General features: G+C 39.8%; 1 protein-coding gene across 1 annotated transcript in view; it reads right to left on the bottom strand.

Annotated features, from left to right (window-relative positions):
- LOC144660673 (uncharacterized) overlaps positions 1 to 20108 on the bottom strand; it is a 69134-nt gene extending 49026 nt beyond the window's left edge. Inside the window, 9 exon segments of the mRNA XM_078521358.1 lie at positions 1014 to 1586; positions 2454 to 3023; positions 3637 to 4209; positions 5209 to 5787; positions 6331 to 6906; positions 7750 to 8322; positions 11061 to 11231; positions 11750 to 11944; positions 19790 to 20108. Of these exon segments, the coding sequence (XP_078377484.1) occupies positions 1014 to 1586; positions 2454 to 3023; positions 3637 to 4209; positions 5209 to 5787; positions 6331 to 6906; positions 7750 to 8322; positions 11061 to 11231; positions 11750 to 11944; positions 19790 to 19925 (3946 nt within the window). The 5' untranslated portion in view covers positions 19926 to 20108.
- Positions 20109 to 21025: the final 917 nt, after the last annotated feature.

Here is a 21025-nt window from a genome sequence, read left to right as displayed (position 1 = left end):
CCGGGATAAGCTCCGGCAGTATGGGCTGCTTGGCTCGAGGCTCCCCCCCTTACAAAAATGTGCGCGTTTTTGGTTCAACGGCAACTTTGGTGGAAATAAAGTAGGGATGAAACTAAATTCGGACCACATCCCGCACAAAATGAGATTCTGAAACTTGCGCGCGAAGAATCATAATCAAATAACAATTATCAGAGACACTACATGGATGTTCGAAGTTATCGCTCGGCTCGAATCTCAGAAATCTCTCTAGTAGTACACTACGAATAGTCCCTTATTTTCTCGGGGTCCTCGAGTGGTAGAGCGGGAAAGTGCATGAGAAAAATACTCGACACGCGAGGACAAAAAAAATGACCTTTTTTCTCGCCCTTGCGTATCGCGTCTCCCCTTGCTTAGTGATTTTTTCCGCGCCTGCTCGCGCACTCGCGCATTCGAATGACCCTAACGTCACTAACGGGAAATGGAAGCGAACGTGAGAGGAAAGATTTATGTCCTCAGAGGCTTGACGCTAGATTCACATCCTATAGGTAATTTCTTAATTCGTGGATTGCCTTATTTTTTTACCCCTAAAACGTGAAATGGCTAGTTTTTTTTCTTAGAAATGAAAAAATAAATGATTAATTCGACGTAAACCGTTATTTTGATTGCGCTTTTATTTTCGACACCAATCATCACGTAATAAACAATGTTCCGCAGACTTGACAGGCCAGTCTTTAATCTCTTTTTAATTTTTATCCAGTCTTTAGTGGAACGTGTCATTCTTTTGATGCTCGCAAAACAGGGACCCAACAGACGGCGAAAATGTCTTACAAGGCAGTATTTTAAACGTGACGTTTCAGAATCCACAGGTTATAGAAGATCGTGTGAAAAGATGTCCCTTATTTTTTTTTTTCGTGAAACGTGAAATGCTTATTTAATTTACCGTAAATTGTGACATAACGGTTTCTTTGTAACATGATCCAGACCCTTCACCCCACCACCCTCTTGGAAGTGCTTCAAAGAAAAAAAAAACATACCAGAGTAAAAGGGTATCTTCCTTGCCACATATGGCACCCTCGCGTCCATGTCAGCATAACTTGCAAAAGTGATAACATTCTCGGGTCGGTCCACTGCAGAATGTAGTTCCCTTATACTCGGTTCCGACCCAATACGGAAAATGAAAGTCCTTACTCCTTGTTGCTGAAGCGGCTGAACTGAATCTTGCAGAGTACGGGCGCCTGAGACACGCGACTGTTTTCCCGCCATAAACAGAAGCACAACTTTGGGGACATTTTCCCGGGCGTTTCCAAAGATACGTGTGGCTATACCCAGCGCCGTGTCGACCCTTCGGTCTCCTCCGAGATATGGCGCCTTTGTTAGCTCAGAGTAGAATCGGACGATAGTCCGCCGGCTGTCGAAACGAAGGACGGGCATCGGCCTACTACCGTATGCTATGAGGGCCAAACGAGACTTGCCAGGTTGAACGTTCAGGTACTGTGCCAGTGATCTGACGAAGGCTTTCTGCGTCCCGTACTCTCGGTAAGGGACATTTGAAGAACAGTCAATAATGAAGATGATGTCAGCGTTTAGAGTTGATGTTCCTGAAATGACTGAAACAGAAAAAAACATTAATGAATGGCAGCTTAAATTGCAGATTAAAGATGTCTTTGTTATTCTTGAACCGGTTTTACATCACGGGTGGTCGATCATTTGCTAATCTTTCTGGAAAATACCGGCTGTAGTCCAAACGGGTGGGGTACTCTCTAGACTGGACTATAAGAAGAGGCTCCGCCCGAAAGTGGCGCCTTTTCAGGCTGGAAGTATATAAAAGGGTAGGAATTTACGTGTTGGAGTATAGGAAATGCTGGGGAAAACTAACTGTATGTCTGTCTCTTAATTTGTCTGTCTGTCTGTCTGTCTGTACATGTACACTAAAAACCCGCGAGTAAGAACCTAAATTTTAAGAAGCTGTTAGGCTAAAATTTGCCACTTAGACACTCCCTATATAAGACCCTCGTTAGCCTAAAACTTGATGACAGTTTTTTTAAAAAAAAATATGTTTACTTTGAGGGAAATAAGATAAGTCGACATACTGGATCCTCTTTGGAGACACCTGGGAGCTTTATGACTCCAGTTGCAATGTCAATGCCAGTGTTAAAAATTATGAAATATTATTATTTATACAATCACATAAATAAAAAAAACTGGTATGCAAATTTCATATAAAAAAAGGCTGAGTACCACTCAAAATTATATTAGCAACAATGTAAATTTTTCTTCAGAAAATAACAACCTGTCAAGAATCTAAATAGCCTAAATTTGTCCTAATTACCATTTATGTAAGAACCTGTTTTAGTCTAATTTGGAAAAATGCAGGTTCTTACTCGCGGGTTTTTACTGTATGTGTTCCTTTTGCGCATTTTGTGTGTTGTCAGTTCTAAGCTTGTATATTTCCTTTAATTTAATTCTCCTCTTACCCGAGGTGTTAGCTACGTATCGAGCCACAGGCGCTATGTATCCATGGAGACCAGAAAATGACCTCGCAAAGAAAAAATCGGTCGGTCTTATTGTGACTTCCTGTAAGTCACTGACGTCTGTCTGTCCAACAGCCATAATATAGACCCAGGCTCCTAGCTGACGTAGTGGTCGAGCAGCTTCTTTCAAAGGTATGGAATCTACTACACCGCTCTGCTTTCCCGCCATTAAAAAGATGACAGCCTTTGGCATCGTTGAGCGTGAATTTAACAGCAACACCGCTGCAGTATCTAGAGCGCGGTCGACCCTACGCTCGCCTCCAATGCTTGGAGCGTCGTTTAAGCGTCTAAGGAACTCAGAATTAGAACTGTAGCCTCCAAAGCCAAATGCAACTGAGGTATTGGCGCCGTAAGCCACGAGGGCAGCACGTGATTTCCTGTGGAATACACCAAGGTGCATTGCGATTCTTTGGACAAACCCCTTCTCTATTTTGTAGTCATTTAAATCAACGCCTGATGAGGTGTCCATTAGGAATAAGATGTCTAACTGGAATGAGGAAGGTCCATAGAGATCTTTGGAAAACATAAAACAATATTTAGAAGTATATGCCTTGGCCTTATAGGTGAATGTATGAACAAGTCTATAACTCTAGCTTTGAGGGAACAATTGTCTTCAACTTCTGTGTACATTATTATTAATAATGATGATAATGAAAATGCAAAGGCAGCACACTCTCCTCAGTTATTTGTTGCATAGAACCATACTGTGTGGCCATCTGTATATATGTAAATGTTATTGAGCCACCTTTATGACGCGTTGTTTGTTTTTAAGTTTTATTTTTTACAAGAAAAATTTATGCATTTCCTCTCTTTCACCCCTTTCACATCGTAGTGACCAAAATTTCTGGGGTTATCACTTGCATTTTAACCACCTCTCTTCAGAGAAAATTTGTTTGATATGAGTATATGATAAGACGAAAGTAAGACTGAAAATAGGGAATGGAACAGTAAAAGTTATTTACTATGGAATATGCGGTGACGAATTGGTTGGATTGTTAGTTTCCGAATCAAAAGGTCTCTGTTCGAGCCCGGCCTTGTTCCTCATGTGCTGAATCGATATTTTTAGTTGAAAACAAGAATCAGAGCCTGGTCCTTATTGTTGTACTATAACGTCAGTTATACTTACAATTGTCACTTGTTATATAACTAGCCACAGGTCCTATATTGGCGGGTAGATCGCGGTATGAAACCACTGAGAACGCGTCTCTTGGTTCCACAACCATTGGACGCAGCCAACCAACATACGGGTTATCGCCAATGGACAGCACATACAACCAGACCCCGCGATTCAACAAAGTACGGGCAGCGGCTTCTAAAACCTTAGTGTCCTGTATGTCATCTGGTCTCCAGGGCGTCACAAGAATGGCCAGCCAAGGGTACGAACCACGCGCGTCAGAAAACAGAGTTCCCGCTGCTCTAAGAGCACTGCTGACTGAAGGCTCGCCTCCCAAATATGGAGCATCGGTCACCTTATTTCTAAATTCCGAATGTGTATTATATGCGCCAAAGTTGAATTCCACCACAGGAGTTTCGCCGAAGGTGATCAAGGATCCGCGTGATTTTCCCGGTGAAATGTTCAGGTAATCGGACAGTATTCTGACAAACCGTTTAGCTCGGGAGTACTGGAAAGGAGTAACGGCTGAAGAGGAGTCTAAGATAAAGGCAATGTCCGCAGCAAAGTTGGGCACGTTTGGAGCTCCTGTGGAATAAAAAGGGAAAATTCAAACAAGGTTACCAGAAATAACTAGACACAAAACTGATATAGTGTTCTTCCACAGCATGAAAAGCGAGGTTTAAGGTAGATTTCCACTGCCACGTAATTTTTTTACGTGCTTTGCGTGCGTGAAAAAATTTAGAGACAAAGAAGGGTTAAACCAACCTTACACTATCTGTATATTAAACCAGCTTTACGCCGAACTTATAAAAGCTTGCCTTAACAGATTGTAAATGTGGAGTTAAGTATTCCAACTTCACGGTAGCTTTTAGTTTACGTTAACTGAACATTACGCCACCTTAAATTTGCCTTTTCATGCTGTGCTCATGTTTACTGTAACAGACAAACAATTGGATCACAAAATAACTTTAAAGTTAGTAGCTCTAGAATACGCGCTTTATTAAATTGAATGCGTTATTGGTTACTGAAATATGAATTAATGCCAAATATATTATTACAAACCAAATGGCTTTGCATTAAGTGGGTCTCATTGCACTGAAAACGAAAGTTATCCACAAAATTACCTACAGAAAAGAAGTGAGAAGTTTTTTGTCATTACTGGTCTGGCAAAACAAACAAACGAACATCGATTGAACGAACGAAAGGCAAACGAACAAAAAATTAACCAACCAACAAACAAAACACAAAAACATGGTTAACAGGTTGAGGAGGCTTTGACGCCATAGATTTGACGCTGTTATTTGCTATTTGAATTTTTTCTACAGCCAAATGTGCACTTACAAGTATGAAATAATTCTGCTTTATTGAAAATGCGTTCATTTGACTGGCTGCGCTTAATTTCAAGACTCATGCGTGTGTTGTCATATTCTGAGTATATCCACGATTTAAAAGACAACATTCTTACTTTATTTTTTGGGAAACTACATAAAAAAGTGCTTTATGTCTAAAAGATCTAGAATTCCTACCAAAACAATTCTGATAATTATTTATTAACGACTGCTAACTCAATTTTGTATCACTTACGCCACGATCCCATTATCCGAGAAGAAATTGATGGAGCGCGCGGAAGTAGATCAGCAAACGATGCAACGGGGAATGCGTCTTCTGGTCTTTGAACTGCTGGATAAAAGTCGCGAATTGAATATCCACCGGTAAGGATGGCAACAACAAATACCCTGCCACCGTATACTCGGATCGGTCGCGAGCTCACGTCCAGGGAGCGCGTATCGGCAGCGCGAGTTTGCGTTCCAGTCGTCAACAAAATGACGTACTTGGGCACGGAAGCTCGAGACTTTGTCCTCAAAAGTTGGGCTGCAGATTCAAACGCTCTGTCGATGCGACGGGAGCCTTGGAGATGAGGTGCATTGTTCACTGCGGCGTCGAAAGCCTCACGGTCTTCGTAGCCATCAAACGTGATTTGTAGTTGGGGGCGGTCGCTGAATGTGTAAAGAGCTGCACGGCTTCTGTTGTTGGCGAGGTTCAGGAGGCGTGCCATTAGCTTGACGAAATTCTTTTCCAGTCTGTAGTTGTTTGCCGCCACGTATCTTGATGAGTCCATGAGAAATATTACGTCTGAATGAAAGTAGGCTGGTTCGTACTTGACTGTTGGGGAAAAGGACAAAGGAAACGTTTCTGCATATTAAATAAGTTTGAATTATCTTTTGGAATACTCGGCAAGGTCAATAAATAGTTTCTCTTTTATTATGCGTCGACATTTCCAAGAAATTAGCTTTCTAAATGAGAATAGCAATCTAAATAAACAGTCATATCGATCATTAAAATAAATAGATAAATAAATGAATAAGGAAGTAATTAAGTGAGTGAATGAATGAATGAATGAATGAATGAATGAATGAATGAATGAAAGAATGAATGAAAGAATGATAAAATGATGGTTGAATGAATGAATGAATGAATGAATGAATGAATAAATGAATGAATGAATGAATGAATCGACTATCCTTGAAAAATGAGACAAGCGTTTGCCATAAAAGAGTCTAAAGAAGATTGATCAATAACTGTAAACGGTAAGGATATCTATATCCAACATATGTGTTGCTTTTACTGCTGATGAAACTGTCTCGTTCTATTCGTTTCGGTATGACCATAAGATGAAATCTGTATTAAACATGAATCTTTACTTACAGGCATTTGTAGTTAACCTCAATTGTCTCGCAATCCTTGATTGCCAAAACGCCAGATCGTTGAAGGACGGTACTTGAAATATGTCTCTGGGTCCGCGAACCATTTGCGTGAACATCCACGGCGTGAACTGGGACCCAATACCAATCACGTACAGATGTGCATCGAGACTGCGCAGTGGCATCATGACAGATGATACACTACTCGCCCCAGGACCCGTGTAGTAATTTCCTGCGGTCAACAGAATGACAATTCTTAAGCCAACTCGTCCGGTTTCTCGGAATAGTTTGGCGGCGTGATTCAGTGCTTGGTCGATTCTCCGCGTTCCGCCGAGAAATCTAGCGTTGTTGATCTTGAGGCTAAAGTCGGCGTCGCTACTGTAACCGGAGAAACCTATGACGGTGTATGACGTGCTACCGTAAGTGGCGAACGCGGCTCGCGGTCCGAGCGGTGATATTAGGAAGTAACGCGCCATTCTGCGTACGAATTGTTTCTGCATGTCAAACTGTGCCGTAGAAACATCCGTTGAGGAATCGATCAAGAAGATGATATCAGCATCGGGGTGAATGGGTTCCGTCTCTATAAGGCAAAAAAGAGAACGAAAATAATGTGATAAGAGAATGTATAGCACACTGAACCATAAAGGTCGGGACACACTAGGCGACAAGTCGCCTCAACATGTCGCGGCGACAAAGTTGCTGCAACATGTTGCCTCGTGTGACATGGTGCATTTTTGCGATAATCTTTGTCACTGGTTTGAATTCGTTTGACTGATCGCAGCGACAAAATGAGCAAAAGCAGTTTTGTCGCATCGAGTGCACACTTCTGCGAAAAGTTGCTGCGACAAATTAGTATAAATTAACCAATGACAGAGCGTCATGTATATTGAATTGGAAAACTAGTTCACATTCCCGCTATTCCAAATTAAATTCGCTGCATTTCAAGCGCCTTGTTTTGAAGCAGTACACACGAAGCGACTTCTCGCAGAGACCTATCGCAGAGACCTATCGCCGCCTACTGTGTCCATCACATCTCTACGATACCACTGCATTGCAACGGATACAAGCGATGAGATAAAAGAAAATCAACAACTAGGGCTTGTTGTCGTGATGTGCAGCAAAATGCTCAGAACAAATATGAGGAAAATTGAACAAAAATATTGATATTATTGTGATGCCATCAGGAACTTTAGAATTCAACTTGAAAAAATCAGGCTGGTGTTTTTAAGTTTTGTCCTTGTGGACTGGAAAAACACCTAAAAATTATTATGGCTCCCTTCTTCCTTCAACAGCAATTTACTTTATATCTCCATCTTGATGTACTGGGTGCATTTCATGTACAAGAAAACCTATTCGCCAATTTTAGTACTTTTTACCGATACGCATTTAAATCCCCGTGACAGTGTCCCTTTAAGTCTCTTACCAGCAGCTTGGCAGAGATTTGCTGTGTAATTCCTCACTTTGGTAATCAGATCATCGAACTTCATGACCCTAACCACGTCCTCGTCTCGTTCCACGATCAGCCTCAATTCCCTCACATCAATGCTCTTCCCTACACCGAACGCTATCAATCGCACTCCCTCCCGCCTCAACGGCGCGGAAGCTTGTCGAAGGTTCACGGTGCCATCCGGATCCGTCTGTTCGCCATCCGTCAACAACATTGCAATCCTTGTTACATTTTTTCGCGCGCGCGGGAAAAGCTGCGAATATGCTACGCCCAGAGCTTTATCAATGTACGTGAAACCTCTTTCGTGTGGCAGGCCGTCTACCGCTTTGGCAAACTCTTCTGTGGTGGGATATCGACCAAAGTGGGCTTTGACGGAAGCCTTAGTGCTGTATAAGACGATACCAGCCCTGCTTCCTGTCGGTGAAATTCCAAAGCTCCTGGCGATGTACTTTACGAATGATTTAATCTTGTCGTAATTCCTTCTGCCGATGCTCCCGGAAGAATCTATGATGAAGGCTATGTCCACGGTGGCATTACAGCTTTTCCATGCTATCGACATAAAACAAAGTATACTAAGCTAATGTGGATGGTAGAAAAGACACCTTCTGGGATATACTTTTGTCAGAACAGTCGAGCTTCTATTTTGGTACAATAATGCAAATACTGATGGCTGCCGTTAATTTTCGGCTCACAGAAGAATCATTTGCTAACAAAATTAAATTACTTTAACTTAAAGATCAAGTAAAGGTAGGCCAGGGTGGCTTTTTCCATACAAATCTCTTAAATTTGAATGAGTCACAAATCTGCAGCCTTTTAAAGTGCTACTACGATCAAATTTTCGATTTCCATTTTTTTACATTTTCGTGTACAAGAAGACTTCCTTACTTACCTTGCCAATTTTCAATCCATTACAAACATCAGAAGTCGTTTTATTTTAATGTTTATTTCCGATAATTTACGGCCGCCATTAAAAAACCTTGTTCCAAGCTTGGTTGCGAATAGGGAGAAAATGACGTCAAAGGCTCCAAATACCTCACGGGTTGAAATTATAATAACAATATGTAGTGAAAATCACGCGAAAAGCAACAAAAACTTTAGGCTTATTTTTCGTGCAATGTTCTATGCTGATTGTTATTAAATTTCAACCCGTGAGTATTTAGAGTCTTTGACGTCATTCTCCCTATTCGCAAATTGGAACAAGGTTTTTTAATGGCGGCCGTAAATTATCGGAAATAAACGTTAAAATAAAACGACTTCTGATGTTCGTAATGGATTGAAAATTGGCAAGGTAAGTAAGAAAGTCTTCTTGTACACGAAAATGTAAAAAAATGGAAATCGAAAATTTGATCGTAGTAGCACTTTAACCAAAAAAATGAAACTTCTAATTGTGGCATATTATTTCATTTATTTTCAAGTGTCACCATCAGCGTTTTCAGAAACTTGACCAAACAAGAGAAGTGAATGACAACCTTTTTGGATATGGTCTATGGGGGGGGGGGGGGGGGGGGAGATAGCAACGAGGTCTGGGAACGAGTAGCAATGTTCTCGCAACTTGCAACGCGAACAATTCACGATCTAGTCAGCGGTTTTTGGACGACGCGGCAGGCGATCTGTTCCCGCAAAATGGAAAGTATAGCAACCACAGCAACGATGCCATGGATTCAGCGATTGAAAAGGAGTCAGAACTATTTTCACTAAAAATATAAATGTACTATTTTTATCCAAACGTTTCGTCGTCGTCGTGTAGTTATAAAAACGCAGAATTTTGTGATGTCGCGTTACATTTTAGCGCTGAAATGCAAATGGTTGTACCACGATTTTCAACGCACGTGGGGATCACAAATAACGTAAAACAAAAAACGACCAAGTCAACAAACACTGACCTCGAAACAGTAGAGCAGGAACAATAGCTCCATCCGGCACGAGTAAATTCCATCGCTACGTTTTCATTACCGATTCCGTCGTTTTTTGATTTCACAACAAACACCATACGTTGACATCAAGAACATTTCCAGAGACATTTTCACCGCTTTAAAGACAAAACTGGGATAAAAAGAAACAGAACTCTCCTGCGAGCACCACGATGATGTTGTTGTTGTTGAAATTGTTTTGGCAAGTTCAGAATGAGAAGAACTGCTCATGTGCCTTAGATGTATCCGCTGACTACCGCCCCGATGATTTCTTTGCAACTTGTGAGAACATCGCTCAGATTTCATTTAAGAGAATTTATGGGAAGTTGCTCCCCCCCCCCCCCTGTCTATACCATTTTAGTTTGAAGTAGCTAAACGCAACTTCTCCCCTTTTATAGCCAGGAATGTCGGTGCATAAAAGTAAATCATTTGATAGGATTGACGAAAATGGAAAACAAAGTTGAAGAGTAATTTATGTTCCAACGACGGCATTCTGTCACCGAAGTAATTGGTTCAACTGAAAATAAACTGCACTCCCGCCTGAATCTAAACCGGTGTTGGGCCGTTCCACACCCGACCTTTGGATCGGGTCCTAATTCACACCACTCCGTGTGTCCGGGCTTCAAACGAAGCTACAATGTAGGTCATGGACAGCATAGCTTAAAACTTTCCAGCTTGCAATTCTGATTCTTTATCTCAATCTTCCTTAACCTTAATCATCATTTTGCTTATCATTACCTCTACTCCCTGTCAAGCCACTTTTAGCCTGCGAATACAGTCTTTTTGCAATGTGCAAACTACCGTACCAAATCGAATTAAAGGGACTATGTCACGGCTAAGTTAATTTTATGTCATTAAATTTTGCCAAGTATTCGCTATGAAACTAAATGTTTGCAAGGAAATTAATTCTTTGATACTAAATGACAAAACCATAGCTTCCTTGCAGCTAAATGTGTCTCCTGGGCGTCATAAGTTAAAGTTACAAGCAGACAAGATTAACTTTGAAAACTGTTCCGCCGGACCATATTTCAAAAGCCCACATCGCAATCCGTTTCAATCTTTGACACTTTTGGCCATCCGTACCTTCTTTTGCATTTGGAGTGTTATTTGAATATTCCTTCACTGTTTTAAGAGGTTATTTTATACATTTAAACAAATTTGATGGTCATTTCCTATGCCTAAGTTTGGCTAAAATCCGTGACACAGTCCCTTTAAACATCATAATAATATTGGACTAAGATAGAAAAACAGCCCAAAGCCTCTCCCCCCTCTAAGGTAAACCAAATAGGGAGATTGGCGGAAATTACAAACTTGAAGAGTGAAGGCTAAATTCAAATTTCACACATTGCGACAAAAAGACAAAGAAATAATACTTACAGAACGTTTTGACCGCTTTTGTTGTCGGGATAGCTACAGGCTCAACACAGATCATTCTGCAGCCGTCGGAGCAGCACTCGCGTCCAGCGCCACATTCACTTTTATCAATACACTGGTTCGGCTCATTTGGGCACGGACTAGGTCGCGGTAATACTGGGCACACACTATTACCTGTTACATGAAAAAGGTAATGACATGTTTGATTTCACACTGGTCGTATTTTTGGGTTATTCGCATGGGCGAATAACCGCAAAGATATAAAATTGAACGTTTAGTGAACGAATAAGCACGGTCGAGTTTTAATAGGCAATATCACGCCCACAATATCTTTCAATCTTGTCTTGTCCAATTTTGACATTTCGTAACAGAAGCGCCTAAAATGACGTGATACAGGGCGACGGACCATTATTTTTGTGAGGGTTTTTTTGTGTGGGCAATTAACAAACAAAAATCCTGCACAGAAAAAAACGGCTGAAAAATCCTGCAAGGGGAACCATAGAGAAAAAAAAATAAAAAAAAAACTTAAAAAAACTTGCGCAATCTGAAGGTGAAAAAAAAAATTCTTGACCAGAAAAGTTGCCCAATCCCCTTAAAAAAATGATGGTCCGTCCCTAAGACAGCGAGACCTAGTGTGACAGAATAACATGACGTGATTCGTCCTATCGTGACAATACACGTGAGAAACTTACCGCTGACTGACGCCAGATCACTTGGATTAAGACAAATCTTTCCACACCCGATCTTGCAGCACTTCTGCTGGTTGTTTTCCGTGCAGTCCTCATCGTACTTGCACTGGTCGACAGTGGAATGGGGAGGACAGTTCTGGGATTGCTGGCGCGGGAAGTCTGGGCATTGCCCGACTCTCACTCCTCTTGCTTGGAAAACTGAGGGGAAAAAAGTAAAACAAAAAATAGGTCCGTATTGCGTACTTGAGAGCAGCTATTGCTTTGTAGCCTGTGTAAAGGCGTCGCCTAGAGGAAATAGGAGAAATCTGCACGAAGACTTACACGTGCAATTATTATGAGACAAATATATTTGATTGTGTAGATGGCACAACAATTATTTGTCAGCAATCCAAAGTTTAGTGACCTTTAAAGCAAAGATAGGCAAAGAGATAAGTGCGCACATTGCCCAGTGGGAGATTGGGGACCACATATGCTGATGCAATATTTGCCACATTTCATGTGACGAGTCGTCTACACGAGCAATTTTCGTATGTGATAACTTTTATGTGTCACATACAAGCTAACACGGCAGCTTGTCAACAGTTATATTTGTCACATAAATACTGGCAACATTGTCCCATCTTTACGAGCAAGAGAGCAGAGACTGGGCATGACCGCGTCGGAGTAAGACGTGCCCACCAAAGCTCCGCATGCCTTTGCGAGTTTATTGATGTTTTTGGTCGTATTATATGGAATCTCAAAAAAGGAAGGAGAGATCCAGAGTAACCAGCAACTCAAGCATAGAAAGCAGAGATAGTGAGACGTCATCTCCGGTAGATAAAAAGAAGAGAAGTGAGTTTGGCGAAGACGAAGACGTAGGCGAAGCTCTAAACATGTCGGTCAGTGATAATATACAGCAAATTTTGGAAAGGCTGGGTAAACTGGACACGCTTGAGACCCTGTTAACGAAATCTTTGGCGAAGCTTGAAAAGCTAGAGTCTCGCGTAAATGAATTGGACCTAAAAGTCGAAACATTAGAAGTTAAATGCCGCAGCCATAATAAATCACTCGGAGAGGTGAAAGCAAGCGCGGAATTCATTAATCAGCAATTCGAACAAAACAAGAGCTTATTTAACGCCAAAACCTTAGAAGATTTCAAGAAGCAAGAGTCAAAAGTTCACCAACTCAGCAAAGAGCTGCTGTATATGGAGGCGTACTCGAGAAGAGAAAATCTAATTATCACGGGCGTGCCAGAAGTTCAAGACGCTACCGAAGACACCCTCCAAGTGTTACAAGATTTCATGGCGAACGAATTATATGTCACCGATACAGCTAACATCGATTTCCAGCGAGTTCATCGCCTGGGCATGCCGAGAAATAAAGGTCCGAGAGCCATCATCGCGCGTTTTCTCAAATACCCGGACAAAGAACGAATTCTTTCGCTGGGAAAGCACCTGCGTGACAGAGATTTCTCCATGTTCAATGATTACCCTGAAGAAATCCAAACATCTCGGAAACGACAACTTAAGAAGCTCAAGGACGCAAAAAAAGAAGGGAAAAGGGCTTCCTTCAGCAAAAGCAGGCCTGACATGTTATACATCGATGGGATGTTTGTCCCTGAATAAACTGGAACTGAACTGAACATTATCTCAGGCTGTAAGCCTAAATGGTTCCGTAGAACCATCTTCAAACTTGCTAATTGTAGCCATAAGAGTTTAACATCTTCATATCGACCACTTAGTATTATTTATGAGGCTGCAGGGGCTTTATATGTACGGTGTATCTTTCCTTTTCTGTTTCCGAAAGATCACACAAGAGGTAAGCTTTGGCTTTTTTCGCTTATTTATTTATTTATTTTTCTCTCGTTATTTACCATCCAGAGAATGTTTCTAAGTTTTAATTTAATTTACATATACTGCAATTTTTTTCCGTATGGTAATTTTTTGGTATTTTTTCACTGGGCATTATACTAAAGGTGCTGTAAATACTGATAGCAATAATTACATTGTTATTGTTCCCTTCGGCTAGGTTCTTTTGTTTGGTGACTTTGTTTTGTATGGGTCATTTTAATAGCAAAAATTAATGATGTCTATGACAGATTTTAAACTTGTTTCTTTAAATGTGCGAGGCTTGCGTTCTTTAAACAAAAGAAAGGCAATATTGATGTGGCTTGTAAAACAGAAAGCGGATATTGCTTTCCTTCAGGAAACGTATAGCTCGAGTGAAGATGAAAATTTTTGGAATACGCAGTAGAAGGGCAAAATGATATTTTCACACGGCTCAAATCATAGTAAGGGCACTTTAGTGTTAATAAAACAAGGGCTAGATTTTGAGCAGAAATCCGTATTTTGCGATCCGAACGGTCGGTTCATCATTTTAGAAGCTGTGGTACAAGATACCCCATTTTTGTTTGTAAACATCTACGCACCAAACAAAATTCACGAACAGGAAGCTTTCTTTCAAAAGATTGAAAGAAAACTTGATAGCTACGAATTTGACCCAAACAGTAAAATCGTCATAGGAGGTGATTTTAACATTTTCTTTGACGAAGATTTGGATTGTCAAGATGGTCACCCAAAGATTAAACAGAAAAGTGTGAAAATTGTTAGGGACATCATGTTAGTCAACGAGTTAATTGATATTTGGAGAATTCATCACCCAGAAAAAAAAGCGTTTCACATGGAGAAAACCAAATTCTACAATTCAACGTAGATTGGACGTTTGGTTAATAAGTAATTCGACTCAAGAGGATATTTTTTCCACCGATATCATCCCGGCAATAAAAACTGACCACTCGGCTATCACTTTGAATTTTAAAAAGATCGTAGAACATAAACCGGGCCCCTCTTACTGGAAGTTTAACTCAAGCCTTGTTGACGATCGTGAATATACCGATCTTATTAAGAATTCATACTCAAACTGGTTAGAAGAGTACAAGGACATAACCAGCAAACGCCTTCTCTGGGATATAATTGAGTACAGAATACGAAAAGAAACAATTTCATTTAGCAAGCAAAAGGCAAAAGAGCGCCGAGACAAGTTATTTGAACTAGAAAAAGAAGTCAAAAGATGGCAGGAAATATGCGATGAAACTCCCACTACCGAAAACTTCACTGGTCTGGAGGAAACGCGAATTAAATATGAATCAGCATATGACTACATCACACAAGGTGCTATAATTCGATCTCGCGTCCGATGGTTCGAAAAAGGGGAAAAAAATAATAGCTATTTCTTAAGACTTGAAAACCAAAACAATAGCTCTTCTTGTATTAGAAAATTAAAATTGGATGATGACAGAGTTACTACTGATCCTTCAGAAATTCTGGATCAGCTTAAATTATTTTATTCAGATTTGTACCAAGATCATGGCTCTAACAGTGATGGGGATGTAGCTGCCAGATTCCTACACAATCCTTCTATACCCAAGTTAAACAAAGAAACAAAGGAAAAATGCGAAGGAAGACTTACATACAACGAATGTTATCGCTCGCTCCTTACTTTTCAAACTGGGAAAGCCCCTGGCAATGACGGTCTGACAGCTAAGTTCTATAAGGCCTTTTGGCCACTCCTGGGTAATCTTGTAGTGGACTGTCTCAATGAAGCCTATGAGTGTGGTGAACTTTCAACTTCTCAGAAAATGGCCATAATTAAATTGATAGAAAAGAAGGGAAAAGATAAAATGTATATTAAAAACTGGAGGCCGATCTCTCTCCTAAATGTGGATGTCAAGATTGCATCCAAAGCTATTGCCAAAAGGTTAGAAACTGTTTTACCTCTTATTATTCATGAAAATCAATGCGCCTATGTTAAGGGCCGATCAATCTTTGATAGCACCAGAATAATAGATGATATTATGTTTTATACCAAAGAAAATAATTTATCGGGTCTTCTTCTAGCTATTGATTTGGAAAAGGCTTTCGATTCTCTGGATTGGACCTTCTTAAATAAGGCCTTGTCAGCCTTCAATTTCGGTCAATCCTTTATTAAATGGGTCAACACCTTTTACTCTAATATCCAAAGTTGCGTCATGAATAACGGCTTTTCTTCTGTTCATTTTGACGTAATGCGCGGGGTGAGACAGGGCGATCCACTATCCCCCTATCTTTTTATTATTGCTCTAGAAACATTAGCTATATATATAAGAGGCAGCGATGAGATTAAAGGTATTAAGCTTCGGGATGAACATGATGTTAAATTAACTGCATTTGCTGACGATATGACGACATTTTTGAAAGACGATCAGTCTGATGATAACCTCTTGAAAGTACTGAACGATTTCGGTCTGTGCTCCGGCCTCAAGCTAAATAAGAGGAAGTTAGAAGCCTGTTATCTGGGTACTCCTTCTCCTACTGATTTTAATATTAACGTGGACATCAAGAGCTGTATTGAAATATTAGGTATCTTTTTCTCGTATAATAAAAAGGAAGCAGCAAAATCAAACTTTGAATCAATCTTGGATTCTTTGAAAAAGAAACTTAATTTATGGAAATGGAGGAATTTAACTGTTTTAGGCAGGATCCAAATTGTCAAAACATTTGCTATCTCGAAGTTTCTATATCGTGCATCACAGTTACCTCTCTCGAATGAAATAATTAAGAGTGCCAACAAAATTATTTTTGATTTTATATGGAAAGGAAAGGACAAAGTCAAAAGACGTGCTCTAATAAATAACATCGAAAATGGAGGGCTTAAAATGATACACTTGGAATCTCTTATTCAAGCGCAGAAAATGTCTTTTTTTAAACGCTATGTGGACCCGGAATACGCTGCTGACTGGAAACGTGTCTTGGATACACTTTAAAAGCAGGTCGGAGGCCCTTATCTCTTGAAGTGTAACTTTAGTCTTAATGGTCTTCCTGTAAAAGTGAGCCCTTTTTACGCTGAATGCTTGACGTTATGGTCTAAATTCAACACGTCGACCTCGCCTGATCAAGTCGAGGATATTTTGAATGAGATAGTGTGGAATAACAAGAACGTACTCGTTAACAAGAAATCATGTTATTACTCGGATTTGGTTGAAGTTGGCATACATAGAATCTGAGCCACTTTATGCTCTTGAATCATATCGTGTTAATAGCAAAGCAGACCATCTTTTTCTGCAGACGAAAATCCATTGCTCCAAGCCTTATCATCTTCCTTGCACACCTCAAAAAGATTTTCAAAATAGAGGAATACCTTGCCAAAGAAAAGAACAAATTAAATCTGCACCTTGAGAAATGGGAAATACTTTTAGAAACACTAAGTTGAAATTATCAGTTTTAATTTGCTTCTGCAGCCACCCCCCCTTTTTTTTCTTTTTTTCTTTTTTTTTTTTTACTTATTTATCTACCTTTTAACTTATATATTTTTTTTTGTTACTTTATTTAATTACTTTTAAAAATCTGTAAAACTGGAAAAAATTAATAAAATATAAAAAAAAAAAAAATCTTTACGAGCAAATAAAAATTGTCACATAAAAATTGTCATATAAGAATTGCTCGTGTAAACTAGGCTTTGTTGTGTGCACCTTAATGATCTAAGAGGACACGTGACGACATCAAAAATTTGAAGAATTTAAATTTGGTTATTTGTAATGGTATGTTAGAAAACCTTACTTTCATACCCGGCAAAAGCAAATTCGTGGCAATTACTTTGTTTTCTATATACTAAATTGCAAGGCTGCCATTGTGTTGGTTTGTAATTGAAAAGCAAAACGGGCAACAAGCACAACAAGTGCACAGCTCTTTCAAAAAACAACCCATTAGAGCGGAGTGTGAGATACATTTCAAAGTCAATCCGACAAAACAAGGGATCATCTTCGAAATAGATCTGCCGTCTTTGTGCTATTTTTGTTAAAGATAATCAGGGATATGATAAACACTGAAATAGAAAAAAGTAAACAGATAAAATAAAAGGGTATTATCAAGAGGTATCATGTCCTAAAATACGGTCCCCCATCCATATCCCTGATCACCCCCTGCTTTAATCGCATTATAAGAGATCCAAATATATTATGATCTTTAGTTAGTTTACGAGCAGTGAAACTCGCATTAATTGTATCCGATTTATCTTTTTTCAATTCTGCTATATTTTTTGGAATGAAAAGCACACTTTTAATGCCCCGGACGAGTTTTGGCGGTATATTTCAGAACGAAACTCATTTTTTTAACGTTAACCTGACTGGACTTTATTTATAGTGCTTAGAACTTGATGAATGGCAGTTTACAACTTCATTTTCTGGCAAATTTAACTCACTTGGGTTACCATAAGAAATTGTTAAACTTTTTCATTTATATCACAGACTGGCTTCCTTCTAAATGTAAATGTTATGGAATAAGGGTCAATCTTTTGATTGTGTGTTATCTTAGTTGTTTCATGCAATAGATAAGAAAAAGGTGGATATCATCAGGACCCCAAAACAAATTATTCTTCATCATATCAGCCTTTCCGCTTATCGTCTTTTAATCTTATCTTCTCTACAATCTCTGATTTTCCCAAGCAACCTGGTGACCATTTTAAAGTCAACGAACTGCCCAGAAGAAAAACGACCTTCCTACTTATCACTTCCTTTTAAAAAAAAGAACGCCTGATCGCAGGTTAAGGTTGATCATGAGTGTGAAACAAACTGTCAATTGCTATACATGTTTTTATGTTTGTTTTTATTCTGTTGCCGAAAATATTTCCGGGGTTTACAACAAAAAAATGACCGATGACCTTTTCTTTTCAAATATCGGCTGACGAACGTCACCCTTTGGATTCCATCCTTTTATTTTTAACCACAGTTTAAAGAATTTTTTCAGAGATTAGAAAATATCTAGAAAACGCTAAACCACCTTCAGCTTTAACTTAAGACGCAGATAATACATGGGATCGAAAATCTCCCCCCTTGAGGGAGATAAGCCTATTTATTTCCCTGTGAACTTAATCGGCGCTGAGACAGAAAAAAATATTCAAGGTGCAATCTTATCTTTTCAAGATAACCTTGAATCTTCATTTTTAGATAGGAAAATAGCTGATTAATTCTATAACTTGTTTTTCGTTGAATCGTTTTTACAACTAAAGTTAAGCTCTTTGCAAGTAAAAGGGACTGTTTAACGTTATCGTTTAGTGCATGCTTCGTTATGACCCTAAGTTTGGTTTCGGTTAAATATAGTTACATGTTTTGTTACTTCTGCGAGGCAATGTCAACAGTTTCTTTGATATCAATCGTTAACAAATGTGACGAACTAATGAAACATATGTTTGTCACTTTAAGAGCTTAATTAATACCACGTCTTAACTATCTCTTCGACACTCTTATCTCAGCCTTGACCACACATTCAATTCGCAACGAAGACTAAATTAACATTGAATTAAATTGCAAGATAAAAACGTTACATACCCGCGAGAAAGAGAGCAAATAACAGGAACGGCATCGAAGCTTTCCATCTGCTAGTACCGTTAGCCATTGTCGAACAAATTTAATTGGATGCCGTCGGAAACTATTCTTCGCTTCAGTTACACGCGAAGAATTTCACCATAGATAAACATTAACACAGGGTGTCTTTATACCCGCTGCACAATTAACGTGAGTGAAAGTTGGGCGGTTCGAGTGGCTCTTTCGTCGGTTGCTTGTGTTGGGTGACGTTGATCACGCGTTCTCTATTGACCACCGTGCATGTGATTGTTGTAGCGTCTTCTTTCGGCACGAAACGTTTGACAGTCCTCAAAATCGTTAAATAGCCTTTTTGGCATTTGATAATTGCCAGGTTTTAGTTACGGGGTTAGATCTCGCGGTTTTGCGATAAAATGTAACTAAATACCCACTCAAGAATCCTAAATTTACTTTTATGTGCGACTGTTAATTCCAAACAATGATAGCGTGTTGCAGTATTATCTCTGTTTTTGGCTTGGCTCTTCCGGGCAAATGAGATCCGTTCGACTAAGCAGAGATTAAAGGGCAGAAAAACACGAAAAACCGCCTTGAAGAGAGACAGAAGGAATATTGTTTAGGTGTTCAAGCAGTGCTTACTACCCACAGGGTAAATACGAACAATTATGGCCCGTGACGCAAAACGGGAAATACCCTGAATGCTGTTAACGTACCTGCGGATTTCCTTGCCCATTCGATAAATACTTCGATTTTTCCAGAAGCACATGTCACCTTTTCGTAAACAAGGTGGGTCATTTTCCGTTGTTGCTGTTGTCGTTTCCGAGAAGAAAACGCTAGCTCGCATGCCATGTAACAGGAGCGCCATAATCGGAACTATCGGGATTTGTTGTCTCCAACCTTGCAACAACGCAACACTGGCAAGATTTTGACAATATTTACGCCAACGCACACGCTATCACTTTGTTTCTTCATAAAGAAACACATCTTGTTAGATTAGTCGTAATCTTCTTAGGCTTCACGCACAAATGGATCAACATTTCGTGACGATGGGGTCGTGACATAAATGTAACGCAAGTTTCAGTCACGAATGCGGGTAGGGGGTCATGATCCACTGTCTGGTTGTCTGGTTATGGAACAAAGGAGTGCTTGTTCCGGCTTCCTTTAGCAAAAGGATTATCCTTCTCAAAAGAATCGCTTACCGCAAAGCAACAGTTAATAAGTGGGTTTGGCCGTGCCTTAAAAATAATACTTGACATGGCTAGGCTTGACATGGCTTCAACGTCGCAAATAACAAGTCAGTGAAATGTAGACTGTAAGCATAACCCCAAAAATATAAATATTCTCTTACAAATCTCAATGATTCTTTTTAAGTATGATAATTGCTTCCTCTAGCATTACCTCAAATACGCGTTAAAGTGCTGAAAGTAATCTCGCGCGAACTAAACGTCAGTGCTCGAGCGTGCTTCACGTAAATGCTCACGCTCGTGCGAATTCTCGCTCGCTCGCACGATTTCTCGCGAGTTCGCGCGTGTCATTTCTTGCGGTCTCGCGTGTTTTGTCAAGGAATGAGAACACTCGCGCGCGTGATCGACGTCCAAGTTTCAGACGGAAGGAGGAAGAGTTATTGGCACCCCTGAATAATTATTTTGGGGCCATATTATTTATCCTGAATTTTTTTTAGATTATAATGGAAAGAGATATCCTTGTAGACTGTTCACAGTCTCCTATTTTTCCGTGAGGTCGTACTGCCTTGTACAGCTTAACAAATAGTTCCATCTGAAAGTACTGCTCAATAGCTTTCAGTCGAATGGTTACAACTAGGGTTTCAACACTGCACACGGTAGTTAGAATTACCTTGTACAGTTTAATAAACAGTGCTATAAAGAAGTATATACTCCTTTTTATTAAATATTAACGAAACAAAAAGGCGGCATATAATATCTATGACC

This window comes from Oculina patagonica, chromosome 7 (assembly GCF_052425735.1).
Source record: "Oculina patagonica isolate OP01 chromosome 7, crgOcupat, whole genome shotgun sequence".
NCBI classification, from domain to species: Eukaryota; Metazoa; Cnidaria; class Anthozoa; order Scleractinia; family Oculinidae; genus Oculina; species Oculina patagonica.
Note: the sequence above shows the minus strand (reverse complement) of the source record. Positions and strands in the feature narration are given on the sequence as shown.